At 50.8% G+C, this 17,733-nt stretch overlaps 1 protein-coding gene across 1 annotated transcript in view; it reads left to right on the top strand.

Annotated features, from left to right (window-relative positions):
- MYO18B (myosin XVIIIB) overlaps window positions 1–17,733 on the top strand; it is a 162,101-nt gene that overhangs the window by 77,589 nt on the left and 66,779 nt on the right. The window contains exons 30-34 of the mRNA XM_087828665.1: window positions 1,333–1,487; window positions 5,075–5,198; window positions 5,913–6,113; window positions 9,789–9,899; window positions 13,916–14,020. Of these exons, the coding sequence (XP_087684791.1) occupies window positions 1,333–1,487; window positions 5,075–5,198; window positions 5,913–6,113; window positions 9,789–9,899; window positions 13,916–14,020 (696 nt within the window). The remainder of the gene's footprint in view (window positions 1–1,332; window positions 1,488–5,074; window positions 5,199–5,912; window positions 6,114–9,788; window positions 9,900–13,915; window positions 14,021–17,733) is intronic.

The raw sequence follows: 17,733 nt of genomic DNA, 5'->3' as shown, positions 1-17,733 counted from the left end.
TTTGCTCCTTTGTCAACAATGACCAGTTGACTATATTTAGTGGGTCTGCTTCTGGGCTCTCTATTGTCTTCCACTGCACTGCTGTTTTTTCTCCTTCCAAAAAATATCTTATCCTTTCTTACCTTGGAGCCTTTGCATTTTCTGTTTCTTCTTCCTAGAACACTCTCCCTTACCTCAATATCTCTAATAAGATCTCAGCTTCAATGTCATTCCCTCAAGAAAGTCTTCCCTGGTGCAGATGGGGTTGGATGCCCCTGAATTGTTTCTCCAGATATCAGCCTCATCGCTGCGTATTGTAATAATCCACTTTATTTCTTGGTCTCCCCATTGGAGGTAGCCACCACGAGAGCTGCGGTTGTGGCTGCCTGTCCGTTTATTGTGTACATCTGCTCACTGTGAGAGGAGAGATGGAGGCAGGCCAGGGTGAGGTCCCGGGGAGTTTATAAGCAGTGGAGGCGAGCCTCATCCGCTGTGGTGGTGATGGTTTTACCCGTCACATCCAAGAAGGACATTGTAGTGCCGTCCTCCAGGAGGCATCCTGAGCTGTAGATAAACGCAGAAGGACACTGAGCAGGGAAACAGCCCAGTTCTTTAATAAGGAATTATAAAGTCGGGTCAGTATCCCCAAGGAAAGGGGGTAGTCATGCTACATTAAAAAGTAATAAAACCGCAACCTTTTCCCAAGCAGCCGAATATAAGAAAACATCCCATTTGCCTTCAAATACTGAATTTAGAATTACAGGCTTCATTAACTCAGCGTTTTGCTTATTTAAAGCAATACTTTAATGAGGCCATTTCTTCAGAGCGAGTGTTCTGAGCTGTCTTCTCTCCCAGATCTAAACTAGGACATTTGGGAGGGAGTTTCCTGCAGGCAGATGCAAGAGCCTTTGGCTTCTGTGTGTTTTAGCCGGGTGTGCGCGTTGCTGGGCGAGCCAGCCATCCACAGCACCATTTACTGCTCTAACCTTTGAGCCCGTCTCTGGGGCTTTCCGGTTAGATTTTCTCCGTGTGCCGTTTCTGCTGCTTCCTGGCTCGGTAGCTCCCCAGATCATGCCAGCTGACGGGGTATGAATTATACAGCACTCAAGGGGCTGCCACGTTGAGAAAGGGCATGGAAAAAAAAATCTGTGGGGGCATTGGCAGGAGGATTATTGAGAAAAATTAAAAGCCACCCCAAGGGATGAATGGAATGACCCCATTCTACCTCTGGGCAAACTGAGGCTTAGGTGACCCAGGGAGCATGCGTGGAGACAGGGTCGCTGCCTCCAGCGTCTGTTCTCTCTCCCCACGGCAGCTGCTGGAAACGGGTGATTCACTCTGTTACTCCCACAGCTCGGGGAGCTGCAGAGCGCCTACGAGGGCGCCAAGAGGACGGCTCACCAGCTGAAGAGGAAGTGCCGCCACCTGACCTGTGACCTGGAGGACACCCGCTTCCAGCTAGAGAACCAGCAGAGCCGAAACCACGAGCTCGAAAAGAAGCAAAATAAGTGAGTCACGCTCGTCACCACCACCACCTACGCGCCTGGGGGCTGCTGGGGGCCCCGGCTACTCCTCCTAAGCCCCCTCACTTCTGTCAGGGCTCCTCTTCCTTGGGGCTTAACTGCCTCGTTCCAGCCTAAATTTTTCTCCCCCCGCCCCTCGCACCTCATTGCTGTAAGGTTGTCCCAAGAATCCAGCAAAAAAAAAAAAAAATCATTCTTTTCTGTTACCCAGTCTCAGCTCTATTACCAACTGACCGTGTGACCTTGGGGAACTTTCTGGGCCTCTCTGGGCCTCAACATCCCCATTCATCAAGAGTTCGTTATGGAGGGCCAAGGCAGCTGAGCGAGGGGTCCCACCGCCCCGGTTCCAGTCCCAGCCGCGCCTCTTTCTAAGTGGTGTGACCTTGGACAAGTCACTCAGCCTTTCTGAGCCTGAGAGAAAACCCTCAGGTGGGGGATGGGAGTGCCCCCCGTGGAGAAGACCGAACGATGCAGCTGGTCCATCCAGTTGGACTAAATCCTGGTTCTTATGTAGCCCTGTCGTGGAACACGGGGAAGTGAGACAGGTTGAGGCCACACATCGAGTCACTGCCGTTTTCACTTAGGGTTTAGACCCTCAGGTCAGGCTAACGATTCTGGCAGGGACTGGACCTTGTGCACGCTGGTTCCCGTGGGGATGGTGTCACAGCTGCCAGTGGCGGAGGCTGGACCGAACCAAGTCCACATTCGCGGTCTCCCTTACGCAGAACCCCCGCCCCTGCGAAGCTTCGGTCCCTGGACGCCTTGGCCGTGCGCGAAGGTGTTCAGCTCACTGGGCGAGAGGAAAGGTGTGTAGGGCCCTGTTTTGAGCTGGACGAGCCCTCCTGGAGATTTCCTACGAGGCAGGCAGAGGAAACTCAGCCTCTTGTAGAGGGTCCAGGATAAAAATACAGAGAAACGTTTGTGTGTGTGCCAGGCCGTGGTTTTGCTCTTTGCTAGAGATGGCAAGCTGAGTTATGTTTGCGTGGAGTGGCATAGCTTTTGAACTTGATCTGCAGTAAACACTGTTCTCTTCTTGATCCCTGAGCTTTCCTGAGCTGGCTTCTTCATCTGAAAAAAAGAAAGAAAAGATCTTTTGGGGGGTTGTTAGCTTGCCCTCCCCAAATGAGGGAGGGAGGTTCTCTTCTTACTGATTCCAGGTCCTCGTGGGTGCTCTGGCTGAACCTTGCCCTCACAGTGGGGAAAATGGCTCAGTCCTACCTTGGTTATTTCCTGCGTGGCCTTGTCAGATGACACTTCCTCTCTGGGCTAGAGCGTCATTGATGTTTTAGAGGAGTCCCCGGACTCCACCTGCTACTGAATGGCTTCATCGGGCCCCACCTGTAAGGAGAGAGGCTTGGATTCCATCGTCCCCCAGGATTTGCCAGCTGTGCTGATCTCGGCCCTCGTCTGCAGGCTCCACTCCTGCTCTGAGAGGCCTTGTGGAGGGGTTCAGCTCTGATGGGTAGAGGGTCTGCCCCTGGAATTTACACAGCCAGAAACTTCCATCTCTCTGGTCTTTCCCTCACCCGCTTGGGTAGAATCCCTCATTCCAGGTACGTAAGAATCTCCCCGTGATGTCCACACTCCGAGGTCCCCATTGCTTCACACTTACACTTTCTCCTCTCGGGACTTACACCTTCCCTGTGGTCCCCTCTACTCTGCTACCATCTCTTGGCAGGCGTTCATTTACGTTCTGATGCTAATTGCAAGTAGCAGCCACTATCTTCCCAGGTGGCTCCGTGTTTTCGCAGGAAGCCAGTGAGGGCCGTAGAAGTCTCCGTCGAATGGTGAGGGAGAGATCTAGAGGCTCACAGAGCTTCCTCAGCTCTCTCGAAATTTCAACAACTTTTGGATGCAGCTGCTTCCTTAGTTTGCCGTGCCCAAGATGGAAGGGTGTCTCCACGCTGGTAGAGTTTCCTGTTCTGACAGTGGCTTCTGAGTTCAGAGTGATCCTGAATGGTTCCATCTGGGGGAGGCGGGGGGGCTTCTTATTGCCACGGTTACTGCATGGGTCACAAAGCTCGGTTCCGAGGGCTGATGGAACTCCCAGCTTGCTTGCTCGGGGTAAGGCCTGTGCTGGGCTCACTGCCCCCCACACTCACCTGAGGCTGGACCACACCTGTCCCTAGTGGGATGAAGGGTGTATGCAAATCCTTCTGGCCTCAGGTGGTCGGTCGGTGTGTTCCAGATGTGAAAGTCTGTAGGAGCCGTTCTTTGGCATGAAGTGGCCTGTTGAGTCAAGGACTCTTTTGAAGCATCAGTCACTGTCTGGCCCCCCTGTCTTTCCCCCTCTGTCCCAGGGCCTGGTCAGGTAGGTGGACTACTAGCTAAGACAGCAGAGAACTGGGCCCACTTCCGCCGCTTTGGAAATTTGGCCTAATGAATCGCTCCGCCTTTCTTCTATAGAATGGATGTGATAACATGTTTTTGCCGAATTGTTAGAAGGGCGACATGGACCCCAGCCCAGGCCTGGCACTTTGGGATTGATGGTCATTATCATCACAATGCTTCCATCCAGGGGCAGCCAATAGTGCGTCTTGAGTGATGTCACAGCAGCTGGTCAGAAAGCTCCTGGACAGTTCCACTAGTAGGGCTCCTTTGTGTGACCCATGATTGGCTTTCTCAGAAGCCTGAGGCTCAGAATGACCATCTAGTTATTAAGGGACACTGGATAATCTTGTAACAAGGGAGAACTTTTCACCAAGACCCAAACCCCATGCCGTGTTTGGCCATTGTAGTCACACCAAGTTCCCTGGAGCAGTGGCCCTTTCTATGTGGTCCGAGGGCAAGTGGCCAAAGTCACAGCTCACTGAGGCTCGGCAGAGCCACCTCTGCTGTTTCCTCATCTGAGACAGGGATTGACGGCCGAGACAACCACATGGAATGATGTTCAGTCCAGGAACTACTTCTTCCCCAGTGGTCACCATCCTGGAGGGGCAGGTGGGCCTCAAATGAGCCCTTTCCTCATGCCTGGATGGCCCTCAATAGGACTATTGTAGTCTTTGTGTTATCTGCTGGGGAAACAAATGAACACAAGATCGAATGCACAGATGCCCAGCATTTTACCAGCAATTACCATGCTCTAATGTGGGTTGTAAGTGCATGAGCCTGACATCATGTAAAACATGAAATGCAGGGCATCTCTCGTTTGTGTGGATATCTACAGTCATCTGCTCATCGGTCAGTGGTCATTAGACAGCAAACCTGGGCCTGGTAGAGGTCAAGGTTCTTGGCATATACTGGAAAACCAGGTAGATCAGATTTTTCTATGTATGTTTTTATTTTATTCTCTGTATATAGGTTTATTCTAATTTTTATCTCTCTATATTTTTATCACATTTTAAATAAGCGTTCAGTATTTTTGTGAAAATTCTATGTAAACCCTAAAAAGTGCTTTCTGGTACCCAGATTCTTCCTACCTTATACCTACAACCTTAGGCATCAAGGAAATCCTCCACCATTCCCCCCCTCCCCCTCAGTTCTCGGCAAGCTAGCTGCCTCTCCCCAAACCCTCTCCTGCCCTGCCCCAGGTGCCCCACCTCTGTGCCATGACATGTGTTCTGCTTGAATAGGTTTGACATGCAGCTCGCCCAGGCCCTGGGTGAGTCAGTGTTTGAGAAGGGACTCCGAGAGAAAGTGACCCAGGAGAACACCAGCATCCGGTGGGAGCTGGGCCAGCTCCAGCAACAGTTGAAGGTAAGAGATGGGAGGCAGTGAGCCCCCTTGGCTCTTGTTCTGTGGATCTCAGGAAACCCTACCACATACCTGCTGTGAATGGCAACAGGGAGGGAATTCTGTGTAGGCGTCCTGCCTGCTGGCCATCTGGAGTCCACCCTTGAGGTATGAGGGGCTTAGCACAGAAGGAGTTAACTGTAGCCCCGTCCAGGGGCAGTGCCCTGTCCCATGCAGGCTCCGGTGCAGAGGGGCTTTATTAAAATATGATATAGGCACTTGACTAGGCTGCTCCTCACCCTGCTGTGGCTCCCTGTTACCCTGGGAAAACTTCTAAAACTTGGCCTGGCGTGCAGCTTCTTCATGGTATAGCCCAAAGTTCTTGGACCCTGCAGGTGACTTTCTAACCTGGGAGAGTCATTTCTGGACACTCCGCCTCCCTGATCCATCTTAGCCTCGGCTTCAGCAGGTGCACAGCTTACAAGTGGGGCAAGCACTTCCTTTATGTACCTTGAGGTCTAACTCCAGGGACAATGGCAGTGCTCTCCTGTCCCTGCCTGTCTGTGCCGTTCCAGAGAGCAGCCCTTGGTGTCCCACAGGGGTGCTGTGAGGGGCTGCACGGCTGAGTGGAGAGGGCATGCACTGAAAAGTGGAAAGCACCATCCCGCAGGTGGTAGAGGTGAATCTGGAGGGGGGTGGTCATGTGACTCCTGATCTCCCTTCCCTTTGTCTCTGCAGCAAAAGGAACAGGAAACCTTGAAGCTGAAGCAGGAGGTGGAGATGCTGCAGGCCCAGAAGCGGGAGCTGCTGGCGGTGCCCTCTCTAGGGCAGAACAGCGTCGCTGGCTTAAAGGACAAGCTCTGGAAGCTGGAATCCAATGCCCTCGAGCAACAGCAGATCCAGAACCAGCAGGAAAACACCATCAAGCAGCTGGAGCAGGTAGAAAAGCTGTCCCTTGCCAGCTCCAATGCGAGGGAAGTTATTAAAATACGACGTGGGCACCTCACTCTCTCAGCTGCTCCCCATCCTTCTGTGGCTCCCTATTACCCCAGAGAACCTCTAAACCCCTAGGTCCAACTTTCATATCCTTCACGATCTAGCCCGTTGCTACCTTCCTGCAGGCCTCAGTGTGCCCTCCTCGGAGAAGCCTGCCCTGATCACCTTCTTGAACACAGCCCCACCTCCACACCAAGTTCTCTCTCCATCTTTAGAGGGTTTGTCCTTCACTAGACCTGCTGCCATCACATTCGGAAGTATTTTAAAAATGTGCTCAATGATACTATCTTCCCCCATTAGGACGTAAGTTTCAGGAAGGCAGGGTTTTTGTTGATCCTGCTTATCAGGACATCTGCAGAGCTTAGAATGAGGCCAGGTGCCTAGTCAGTGTTGACCCATATCTGACGTTTACTGAGCACTGTCTGTGTACTAGACTTCCCCCTAAGCTCTCCCCCTATATCATCTCATGAATTTTCACAAGAACTGTATTTGGTGAAATATTAGTATTAATTGCCCCCACTTTACAGATGTGGAAACTGAGGCTCAGAGGTGTGGAGAGGTGGTAGGGATGGGATTTGGGGCCTGTGCCATGTGACTCCACAGTGCCTTGAATACCTACTATGTGCACACTGTCTAGGAAGATTGGAGCACTAGTCTTCAGGAAATGTAAAATAACTGAGGGGAATATGGCAGGAATATCAAGTACTCTAGCAGTAGCACACTCAACGATGTACCAAATTAATATTTTATTTGTCTGCTTGTTTGTTTATATGCCCACCTTGTGCCATAAAGAATTTTAGGCAGCTTGTAATGTGTATGAAAAACAAAATAGAAAAAAATATAAATAGAACAACTTGAACCAGAAAAACACAAATTAAAGTAGACGCTAAGGAAGGGTGGAGACAGTGTATTAATATGCAGATATGCAAAATATGCAATCTTACACACTTAACTTGTTTTAGCTCTAAAATTCCTGGCGGCCACAGAGAGAAAGGAAATGTGAGTTGCATGCCTTTTATTACCCCCAAGATAAAAACACACCAGTGTCTCAAGGGGAAGCAAGGCTTTTCCTGATGCTTAGCGCTAAAGAAATTTCTCATGCAGGATTTCATAAGGGGCGATCATTTTGAAGAGGTTTGAAAGCTGGGAACCCTTTTGCAAGAAAATCTGACCAGGCAGCACAGTTATGTAAATCAGGGAACTCTGAGCAGCTCTGATGAAGTGGGGGTGAGGGGGTGGAGGGTGGGAGTGGAAAGTGGAGGGGGAAGGCTGGGGTGCCAGCCCTTGCTTCTCGCTTACCTCCACTCCATCAGGATGGGTCCTGCTGAGTACTGAGACCCGGCTGTGGAGGGACAGGGCCTGGAGCAGTTCAGGAAACAGCTCTTTAACTCACTCGGTCAACCGGTATTTATTAAGCAGCTACTTGGTGTCACACACAAACCAGGCGCGGTCTCTGCCCTCCTGAGCTTTACAGTCGTGCTGAGTGTTATGGGAAAGTGTAACTTGTAGATCTGGTCTTGGGAGCTCGGTTGGGGAAACAGTCAGGGAAGGCTTCCTGCGGGAAGTGACATCTGCCGAAGCTGAAACCTGAAGGGTGAGGCCGAGCTGGCTGACCAGGAGAATCCCAGGCAGGAGGAACAGACTGCACGAAGGCCCGGAGGCAGGACAGTCAGGTGGCCTTTGAGGAGCTGTGACATCCCATCCAGATGCAGTCCTCACGGCAGCTCACTGTCTCTATGACCTTGGGCAAACTCTGTTTTCTCTCACGTCCGTCTCCTCATCTGTACAATGAAATCGGAGCCTTGTCCATCCCCTGGCTTCCCCCCCGCCAACCCCATGAATCCGTGCAGGTTCGTGCAGGTGGGGGAGCACCTGTGTAGGACATTAAGGGACATGGAAGATGTCGCCACATCGCAGAGCAACCGAGAGTCAAGAGTAAACCAAGCCCTTTGGAAAATTGTGGGACCTCTTTAAGATGCCACCAGCGGGGACCACTCAGTGTTCAGAAGCAGAAACGTCCTACAAGGACCTCAGGGACCCGAAAGTGAACGCAGCTTCCTAGCTGCCCACCCTTATCTCACGCAGGAGGCGAGGCTGACTCAACTCCTTCGTTCATCTGTAGCCTCTCCCATAACTTCTGAGTGCATGGTGCCCTTGTAGACACCGGGGAGATATTTATTGATGACAATATAGCGCTTTTTCCCGGAGATTTTATGTTCGCTCATATAAGCCTGACAGAAATGGTATTGCAGATGTCAGGATTGTCCAGGAGGCTGGAAAGAAAAATGAAAAAGAAATATTTTATTTACTAGCCTCAGCTCCTCATTCTGGATTATCTTGCCATAACCCCTGTCATTTTAAGGAAGGCGAGGAAGGAAGTTGACATTTAAAGTGACCATACTTTATGCCAAGAACTGTAACAGGGACTCCTACACACACTTATCGCTTTACCTCTTTGCCCCAGCCCCGCACAGCAGAGAATATTATCCGCGCTTTCAAAGACCAAGATTGTTTTTCTTTTCAGCGTAATCTCCACGTTAGGGACAGTCACCGTAACCCTCGGAGACCACGGTGCCACGCGAGGTGCCGGGGCAACGTGGTAACTGGTCAGAAAGAGTTTCTACAACGCAACCCACGGTATTGAGTCCCAAGTGCTTCTCCACGGACCCCTAGCATTGAAGAGCGTAGATAACTGACAGCTCAAAAGAATAGGTTCCTGGGCCCTCTGCCCCGGAAATTCCGATTCCATAGGTCTAGGGCGAAGCTCTGGAATTTAAATGTTAAAAAAATGTACCAGGTCGTTCCAATGTGCCAGGAAAACCTGAGAAGCAAGAGCTTGGGTCCGGCTCTCAATGATCCAGATCAGGAAAGTGAAACCTTGAGCTAGAACTGGGACCCATGACTTCTGCCTTGGATTTCAGAACCTTTCATGCGACATGGTTTCGGCGTCCCCCACAGCTCTTGGCCTGCTCTGAGCAAGTCTGGGAGGCGCTCATTTGTGAGGTGACTCCTTCGTGGGAGCACTGCTCCTCTTGGGTCAGGCTCCCAGGAAGCCCTTTCTGTTGGCAAAATAGTGGGGAGAGAGAAAGGGATGTTTATGTGCCGAGCACTGTGCTGAGTGTTTTACACGGACCATCTCATTTAATCCTCATAAGAGCATTCTAAGAAGGTGGTTTTCCACGGGGAAGGGGAACTGATCAGAGACAAAGTTGTCCGAGGTAACGTCTCGGGCCAGTGATCTCCCTCTCCAGGCTTTCTTATCTCCATAAATAAAATTCCATTCCTACTATCCATCCGCTCACCTATCCACCCATCCGGAAACCCAGCACTGATCTCTGCGCCAGGGACAGTGACAGATGTTTCATCTTAAGAGTGTTGAGAAGGATTCTGAGGCTCCATGGAAACTCAGTAGAGAGTATGACAGATTCGTGATGTCTGTTATGACCACGGATAGGGGTAGAAGCAGCATTTGGGCTAATCATTATTTCTGACCACCCTGGGTGCCTCTCAGCCATGCACTCCAAAAAATGAAAGCTGCAGTTGGAATGCTCAGGATGGCACGGAGGGCCAGGGGGGCGGGTGCGGGTCGCCCTCATGTTCTGTCCTTGCTGCCCCCAGCTCCGCCAGCGGTTTGAGCTGCAGATAGAGCGAATGAAGCAGATGCACCAGAAGGACCGCGAGGACCAGGAGGAGGAGCTGGAGGATGTCCGCCAGTCCTGCCAGAAGCGGGTACGTACGCAGCCAGTATAGCTGCGCCCCCGGGAGCGGGCAGGCCCAGGCCTGGTGCCCTCTTCTTTAGAGTGAGGGGGGTGCAGGGCCTGGGGACAGACTCTTTGGGCAGTCACCTGAGACCTTAGCTCCCTAAGTGCTTTCAAGGGTACTGGGGCAGGAGTACCTCTCTTAAAAAGGACCCAGAAACTTCCAGAAGCCCCTGGAACTGCCCAGCATAATTGCCCCAAGATTTCTGCCAAGAGCCCATAATGCCGTGTGGCTGACGCCTTGGGTAAGGACTTGTGTGTTTCAAGGAGCACCTGGCTGTTTCCCTTGAAATAATTTCTTTCATTTCATCTGAGCTCTGCAGGCATTTCAAACAGTGCACAAGAAAGCAATACGTCCTTGAAAGCCTAACACCTAGAAACCATCATTATTACTATTTTTAAATGTTCTTTCATCTCTCTCTCTCACTAGACACACACATACGCGTTTGTAGAGAGCGTTTTACCCGAACGGGGAGAGGTTGCTTTGTGGCCTCCTGTTCCCTCGGCAGTTTGTCCTGGGCTTCCTTCCGTGTCAGTAAACACAGAGCTAACCTGCAGGTTTAATGACCTAAAAGCAGTTGGCTGTAGGCATGTGCCCTGATTTATTAACAAATCTCCTGTGGTTGGATGCTGAGGGGGTTTCTGATTTTTCTGCTCTTAACACCGATGCTGAGATGAATATCCTTATAGATGCACTGTTCTGAATATAAGATGGATCCTGAAAGTGGAGTTGCTGGGAGGCTTTGGGTCGAGCCTCCTTGCGCAGGTGTCACTCCAGGGCTTCTCTGGGTCTCGTGTGCCCTGGGAATCTCCAAGGAGGAGCCGAGTAGCATTTCCCGGAGTCGACTCCTCTTATGAGCTCCCTAAGCAGTCTCTCTGCAGAGAACTCTGGACTGGAGGCCGAGAGCCTGAGTGTTGGGGTTCGTTGATTTGAAGCTTTGCCCTTTGAATGTAACAACTGTGTGATGTTGGGAAAGTCACCTGAAACCCTCAACTTCAGCTAAAATCCATTCCATTCCTTGGCTGCTGGCTCCCTACCCAGCTCTGGTCACTGAGAGCCAGTTCATTTGGAGTCACAGGGGCTTGGTCAAGTCCCAGCTCCATCAACAACGAAATGTAGGACTTTTGAGAAGCCACGTAAGCTCGCAAACAGCCTCACTTTTCTCATCTGACAAATGGGCTCATAATGCTACCGTGCAGGGTGCCTTTGAAGACTCGAGGAGGGCGCAGATGTGGAAACGTTGCAGAGTTTTGTAATGTAACCCTCATTCGTTGGAGATGAAGACTGACACTGATTTCTAGGCCTCCGGGCCTCCAAGAGGAACCAGGGAACAAGCTCAGTGCTGACTTGCTCTTGGGTGTGATTCATCCATCAAGAGAAGGCGGGTGCCAGGACTTGGCACCCTGCAGAGCCCACTGCCTAGTACCTTCCTGGGCAGGGCAGGAGGGGGCCTTGGTGACTGTCAGGACTTCCACGGGAGACAGGAATCCAGCTGAGCATGTCCTGGGACAGGTCAGACTGCCTTGACACCCTGTCATCACTCCAGGGAGTGTTTATAAGAACTGGGCCATTCTGGGCATCTGCTCTTGGTCTTGCTCTGAAGGTCCCCATGGCTCGACTCAAGGGGCCCAGCATGTTCCCTCTAGAACTCCCCAGGGCTGGAAAGAAAAAAGTCACTGATTTGGGCTCAGCCAGACCTGTGTGCCCTTGAGTGAGTCTCGGAACTCCCCAAGACTCTGTTTTTTCATCTATGAAATGAGAGGAATGATAGGACACGTTCTACCTTCCCTACGCTATCTTGAGGATGACATAAAAGAAGGGAAAGTGTCTTGTAAACTGTGAAGTGCTGAACATTATCACCAAAGGACCAGTTTCTGCTTGTTTTCCATTATTACCTATTTGGGAGAAGTGAATGGCATTCTTTGAGCACCCACTGGGCACCATGTGCCAAGCTGGGTTCTTAATGTCTATCAACTTATTGAGTCCTCACAAGGACTCTGTTTCTACAGGTGAAGTGACATGCCCAAGGTTCCCCAGCTGGGAAGGAGCCGAGCTAGGTTTCGAACTTAGGTCTGTCCGACTCCAAAGCCCGGACTCTAACCAAGACACAAGATTTTTTTATTGTTCATTTTGCAAATGTTTGAATTCTGAAAAGCCATTTAGGAAGCACTTGATAGAAGTCAACCTTGGGCAATGCCTCTTCCCTTAGCACTTCCTGCACAAAGCCTCTGATAAGTCCTGCACTGAAGAACCTGTCAACTTGGTGGTTCCCATACTTATTCTAGCATGGATTTCCCTGTGCATGCTACCTGTGAAGAGTGCATGGAAACATTCTACAGAACACACTCCAGAAAACTTTACCTTGCTCGATATATAGTTTTTATTATTTTATATATTTTTTTAAAATTTGTTTTAGCTGTTCCCGCCTTCATTCTGAAAGCAGATGTGAGTGGAGTGCCTTATATATCTCTTAGAAGAAAGTTTTGAAATGAACATGCTTTCTACCTAAGTGACCATCAATCACTATTTTTTTCCTCTCCACCGGTCAGGAGACAGAAGCCCTCAGTCCCTGCCCATGTGCCCTCAGGTGAAGGTTGCGCCTCTCCTGGTGCATCCCAAGGGCGCCTCAAAGCCTGAGGAGGGCCCTGAGCCCGGGCCCCAGTGAGCCTGAGGTGTGACCCCTACCTTGCTAGGCTCTGCCGTGGACAGATCTATAAAGGGAGAGAGCGAGGTGAGGGAAAGAAAGCTGTTTTCCTCCTTATGACCGACACTAACACTGACTTTGTCTAGTGACTGCTCTTCTCAGTCTCCCTCACCATGGCAGGAAATCAATCGCTAGCAACTTGGGCAGGAATGCTGATGGCTGGCTGGAGTGGCAGTGGGCCTGGGGCCAGGAGACCGATACGAACTACTCTTAGCAAAAATTGACTTCAGAGTATGCACTTTGGAACCTCTCTCTGACTCAGTTTGTCCATCTGTGAAATAGGGCCACTGAAGGCACAAGGGACAGAAGGCGGATGAAGGAGTTAGATGTGTATATGAGAGAGGCTGGTGGGGATTCACGCCCACCGGGAATGCCTGGCTTCACTGGGTGAAGGCTGAGAAACCAGAACCGCCTGTAAATTCAATGAGTTCCTTGTAGCCAGATGTCTTAGTCAGTCCAGGCTGCTATAACAGTATCATAGACATCTACTTCTCACAGTTCTGGAGGCTGGGAAGTCCAAGACCAAGGTGTCTGGTGAGGGCTCCCTTCCTGGTTTGCAGACAGCCACCTCCTCGTTTTCGGTTGGGGGAGAGAGAGAGAAGAAACAAGCTCCCTGGTGTGTCTCCTCTTATAAGGGCACTCATCCCATCATGGGGGCTCCACCCTCATGATGTCATCTCAACCTGATTACCACCCAAAGGCCCTACTTCCAAACACCATTGCACTGGGAGGGGGAAGGTTTCAGCAGGAGACTTTTGGAGGGACACAAACATGCTGTCCCCAACACCAAATAATCTCAAATGCAACTGTCTTTTTTTACTGCATCATAGTGTATACACACACACACACACACACACACACACACACATATTTAATAAGGGAGGCGGATGCATTTTAATATGTTGGATATAGTGCTATGCAGAGCCTAAAAAATTCAAGAGTGCCGAGACTAATAAATACTCAAGCCAGGCCATGGCACAGGAAGGAGACATCTGTTGGGGAAAGGATAGGGAACCCGGAGGGTGTGGCTTCACAGTGAATGGTAGGGGCTCCCCAGAATTGACGAGCTCTCCCCATAGTTGTCTGGCTCCCAGGCTTTTAGGCTCCTGAGTCCTCCAACAGAGACGCCTACTTCTAATTGCCAGGGCAGCCTCTGTGGAACTGGGTGAAGGGCCTGGATCTCCACATTGTCCCCTCCTCCTGGGGAGGGTCCCTGCCTTGTGGGATTTGTCCAGAGGGAGCTCGTTTCTCCTGCACGTGAATCTGCCCTCTGTGCCCACAGCTCCGCCAGCTGGAAATGCAGCTGGAGCAGGAATATGAGGAGAAGCAGATGGTCCTCCACGAGAAGCAGGACTTGGAAGGCTTGATCGGCACCCTCTGTGACCAGGTAAGGGGGAGCCACCAGCAGACACTCGGGAGAACACGCTCCCTGCCTTGGTGGACTCAGGCGGAGGCCCCCTGGAGGGGTCTTTAGGGCAGGACAGCCCCGAGCACCCTCTTCTTGACCAATTCTGTCACTGTCTACATTCACTGGCTCTTCAGAGGGGACCTTCCGTGGTCCACACTCAGCAGGGTTCTTAGAAGAACCCAGGAAAATAAAGAGGGTGGGCACAGCCAGAGTGACAGGCGGGGTCGCCCTGCCATCAGCAGCTGGTGGAGTGAGCATGCGGACAGCCGTTGCTTTAACGGGGTGAGTGCGAATGGCCCCTGTGCCCACAGCTGGCTTCTCGTGAGAACAAGGCTCTTGCCAGAGGCAGCCAGGCTCAGAGGGGGGCAAGTGTAGCCTGAAACCGTAGTGGGGCCACTTCTGGCCACACCGCTGCGGGTGAGCTAGTGGGCAGCCTGAGCTCCTGGAGAGCACGTTGTGGGGTGGCTGCCGTCCCTGCGTGTTAGCGTTCTCTCCGCAGCACTGGGGACCTTATGGGTCACATCGTTCTCTGTGGCGGGGGCTGTCCCGTGCATGGCGGGGTGCTGAGCAGCACCCCTGGCCTCCACCCATAGATGCCAGCAGCCCCCGTCCTAGCTGTGACAACTAGAAATGCCTACAGACATTGCCAGGTGTCCACTGAGGACAAAATGAACCCCCACCCCCACCCCCGCCCCCGCCTTTACAGAGAACCACAGCTGTCAACAGGCAGCCGGCAGGGCCCAGAGCCAGCTCCGGACTTGTGTTGGGAGGAATCGCTCCTCCGTCCCCCGAATAGTCCCTTTTCTGCCTGTGCTGCTGCTACATGAAACCCTAACATCGGAGATAAATTCCCGGCACTTTGATGATTTCTGTTCATATATTATAAGGGCTTTTTTTTCTCATGTATTTGCTTAAGATGCACTTTCTTTTAAAAATCTTTATTGTTGAAAGTATTACAGATGTCCCTTTTTTCCCCCATTGACCCTCTCCACCCCAAACCCCGCCCCTAGATTTCACCCCACTGTAGTGTGTGTCCATGGGTTATGCACACATGCATATCAGTTATTTGGTTAATCTCTTCCCACCCCCAGCCCCACAAACACTCGTTGTCTTTTCATTAGTAATGGCCTTTACCATGCTCACCTTCCCCGGTCATTTGTTTGCTCACAAAGGAATGGGGGCCGCGTCCAGTGCTCATCCAGAGCAGCCAGGCCTTGGACAAATAGGTGCTCATGTATTTGAAAACAAAAAAAGGTGCATTAAATGACGGAATCCTGCAAAAGGACCAGGCCACCTGTAGCGGTAGGAGAGTCAGAAGCGGAGAGAACCAGCAGGACAACTGCGTCATCTTCCTTCCCTGGGTCTCCTGTTTCTCCAGCTGAGCAAAACTGGGGCCACCCAAGTTCAGCGCCGCTGAGGCTACTCGCCCTCTGGCACCAGCGCAAAAGAGCGCAGCCCAGCACCCGGCGCTAGAATGGCAGTCGGGGGCCAGTGGGGGAAGGCTAGGGGTTCAATCCCCTGCAGCCCGTTTGAGAAAACAGAGCAGGTCACCCAGTAAAGGGAGGTGTTTACAAATATTGTTAAAATGAAGGAAATTTCACGAGCCAAGGGAAGGGAACTTTAAATTTAAAAAAAAAAAAAAAAAAGCTAATGTTGGGTTAGTCAGCAAGCTGGAGCCTCCCAATACACTACCCCCGTTTGATGGTTTAAGATGTTTTTAATTAAGACACTTGCTGAACACATGGGAAAGTAGAATGACTGAGATAAAGGATGTTTATGCACCAGGCGCCCAGGGGTCACATAAATGAACATTTTGCCCCTGTTTGAGTCAGATTTTTCAAAGGAAACGAAACATTTCACAAACAGTTGGCGGCCCCTTGGTTTCCATTCCTAATCTCCCTCCCCTCTCTCCTTCCCAGAGGAAACCCTTGTCCTGAGGTCGGGCAGTGAATTCCTCTGCGCTGTAAGTCAGTCCAGTTCTGCCGCTAATTTACTGTGCAACCTTCAGCAGCACCCTTTCTCTCCCCAAACCTCAATTTCCCCATCTGTAAAGTGACTCGATTACCCCTAACATCTGTTCCAGATCATATTTTTAAAGCGCTCAGAGAGTTCTGTGACCACAGACATTTGACAACTGCCCCCAAACAGTCTGCCTTTATTATTAATGGCGAAACAATTGAGGTTGGACCACAGTTTCCCACAACAACACTAAACATTATTTAGATTTATTGGTTAATTATTCACCAGTTTTATCTAAATTCGAATCTCTGTGCTGTAAAATGTGAACTTGCAGAATGACATTTATTTTCCATTAACCTAATGAGTCCTTGCCCCAACCCGCCTCTCCTGTAGTCATTCATTATGAAGGGGAGGGTGACTTGGTCTGAGGTTTCGCTGTGGATTTTGTTTGCAGTGGAAAGGAGGTGGTGGCAGCTTTTTCAGGGTCTTTCTGGCAGAGGAGAGAGGGTAGAATCTGAGCCATCCTGACTGCATGGTCAGTGCCAATATCTGCAATGTACCTGATGCCAACTTGCCCCACAGGGGAGAGAATTAAAGGCACATTAGGATGTGTGCTGAGCAAAAGCAGACACTGAACTAAGGGAGATGCCAAGCACGCTGCTTGAATGATCCCGGGATAGGACCTGGGCTCAAGTAAGTTGGGATTCGGGTCCAGCAGGCGCCGTGTGGTACAGGGGTTAGAGACCTGCATTCCAGGAGAACCTTCCAGGTCATCAGACAATACTATAGCCCTTCATGTTTGTGCTGAGCTGCCTGGGTTGAACCCCCTGCACAGCCACAGCGTGACCTTGGGCAGGTCCCCTGCCCTCTCCAAGTCAGTGTCGTCAGCTGTACCTCCGTTTCCTGCCCTCAGGCTAATCACCCAGAACAGAATATCCAAGATTGTTTCCCAGCCCTCCGTCTGTGCTCACACAGTGCCTTCTGCCTGTGGGGCCCTGCCCTGAATCTCACCAAGCTGGGTCCTACTTACATAAGACTCTTCCCGATCCCATCCCAGCCCGGGGCTGGATCATGCCCCTTGGCGCTCCCATGACACTTTTAAAGAGCAAAACATACCCCTCTCCTCATATATTTTACGAAAACGACCTCTTTGCAGTCAGAAAAGTTGGGTCCATATCGTAACTCTGCCACGTATTGGTAGGTCTGTGATCCTGGGCAAACCCCTTCGCCTCCGTAAGCTTTAGTTTCCCCATCTGTGAAGTGGGACTGATGACACTGCACAGCTCAGAGATTCATCACGAGGACTCAGTGGGCTAATAGCCGTATGGTGTTTAGAACAGTGTCTGACACTTAGCCCTGTATTAATGTACGCTCTTACCACTTTCATAAAGGCAATAATAATGTTAATAATAATAATGTCTATTGTTATGGGGTTGTCACAGGAGTTAAATGTAATGACATGTGACAAAGGGCCTGGCACAATGCCCAGCCCTCAGCTCAGCTCCCCAGGTGAGAAAATGAATATATATGTGTAATAGATATTATATATAATATCATATTACATATAATGTCCAGCGTTTATAACTAAAAGTAATACATCTGAGGACAAAGAGGCTATAGTCTAAGAACCCACTCATCTTTTCAAAGGATTCGAAGCTGGGGGTAGAGAAAGTAACGCAGAATCTGAAGGAGGACCCGCCAGGTCATCAGACAATACGATAGCCCTTCATGTT

Source organism: Miniopterus natalensis, chromosome 20 (genome assembly GCF_054644295.1).
Source record: "Miniopterus natalensis isolate mMinNat1 chromosome 20, mMinNat1.hap1, whole genome shotgun sequence".
Lineage (NCBI taxonomy): Eukaryota > Metazoa > Chordata > Mammalia > Chiroptera > Miniopteridae > Miniopterus > Miniopterus natalensis.
The sequence above is the reverse complement of the archived record's forward strand: the minus strand, read 5'-3'. Positions and strand labels throughout refer to the sequence as shown.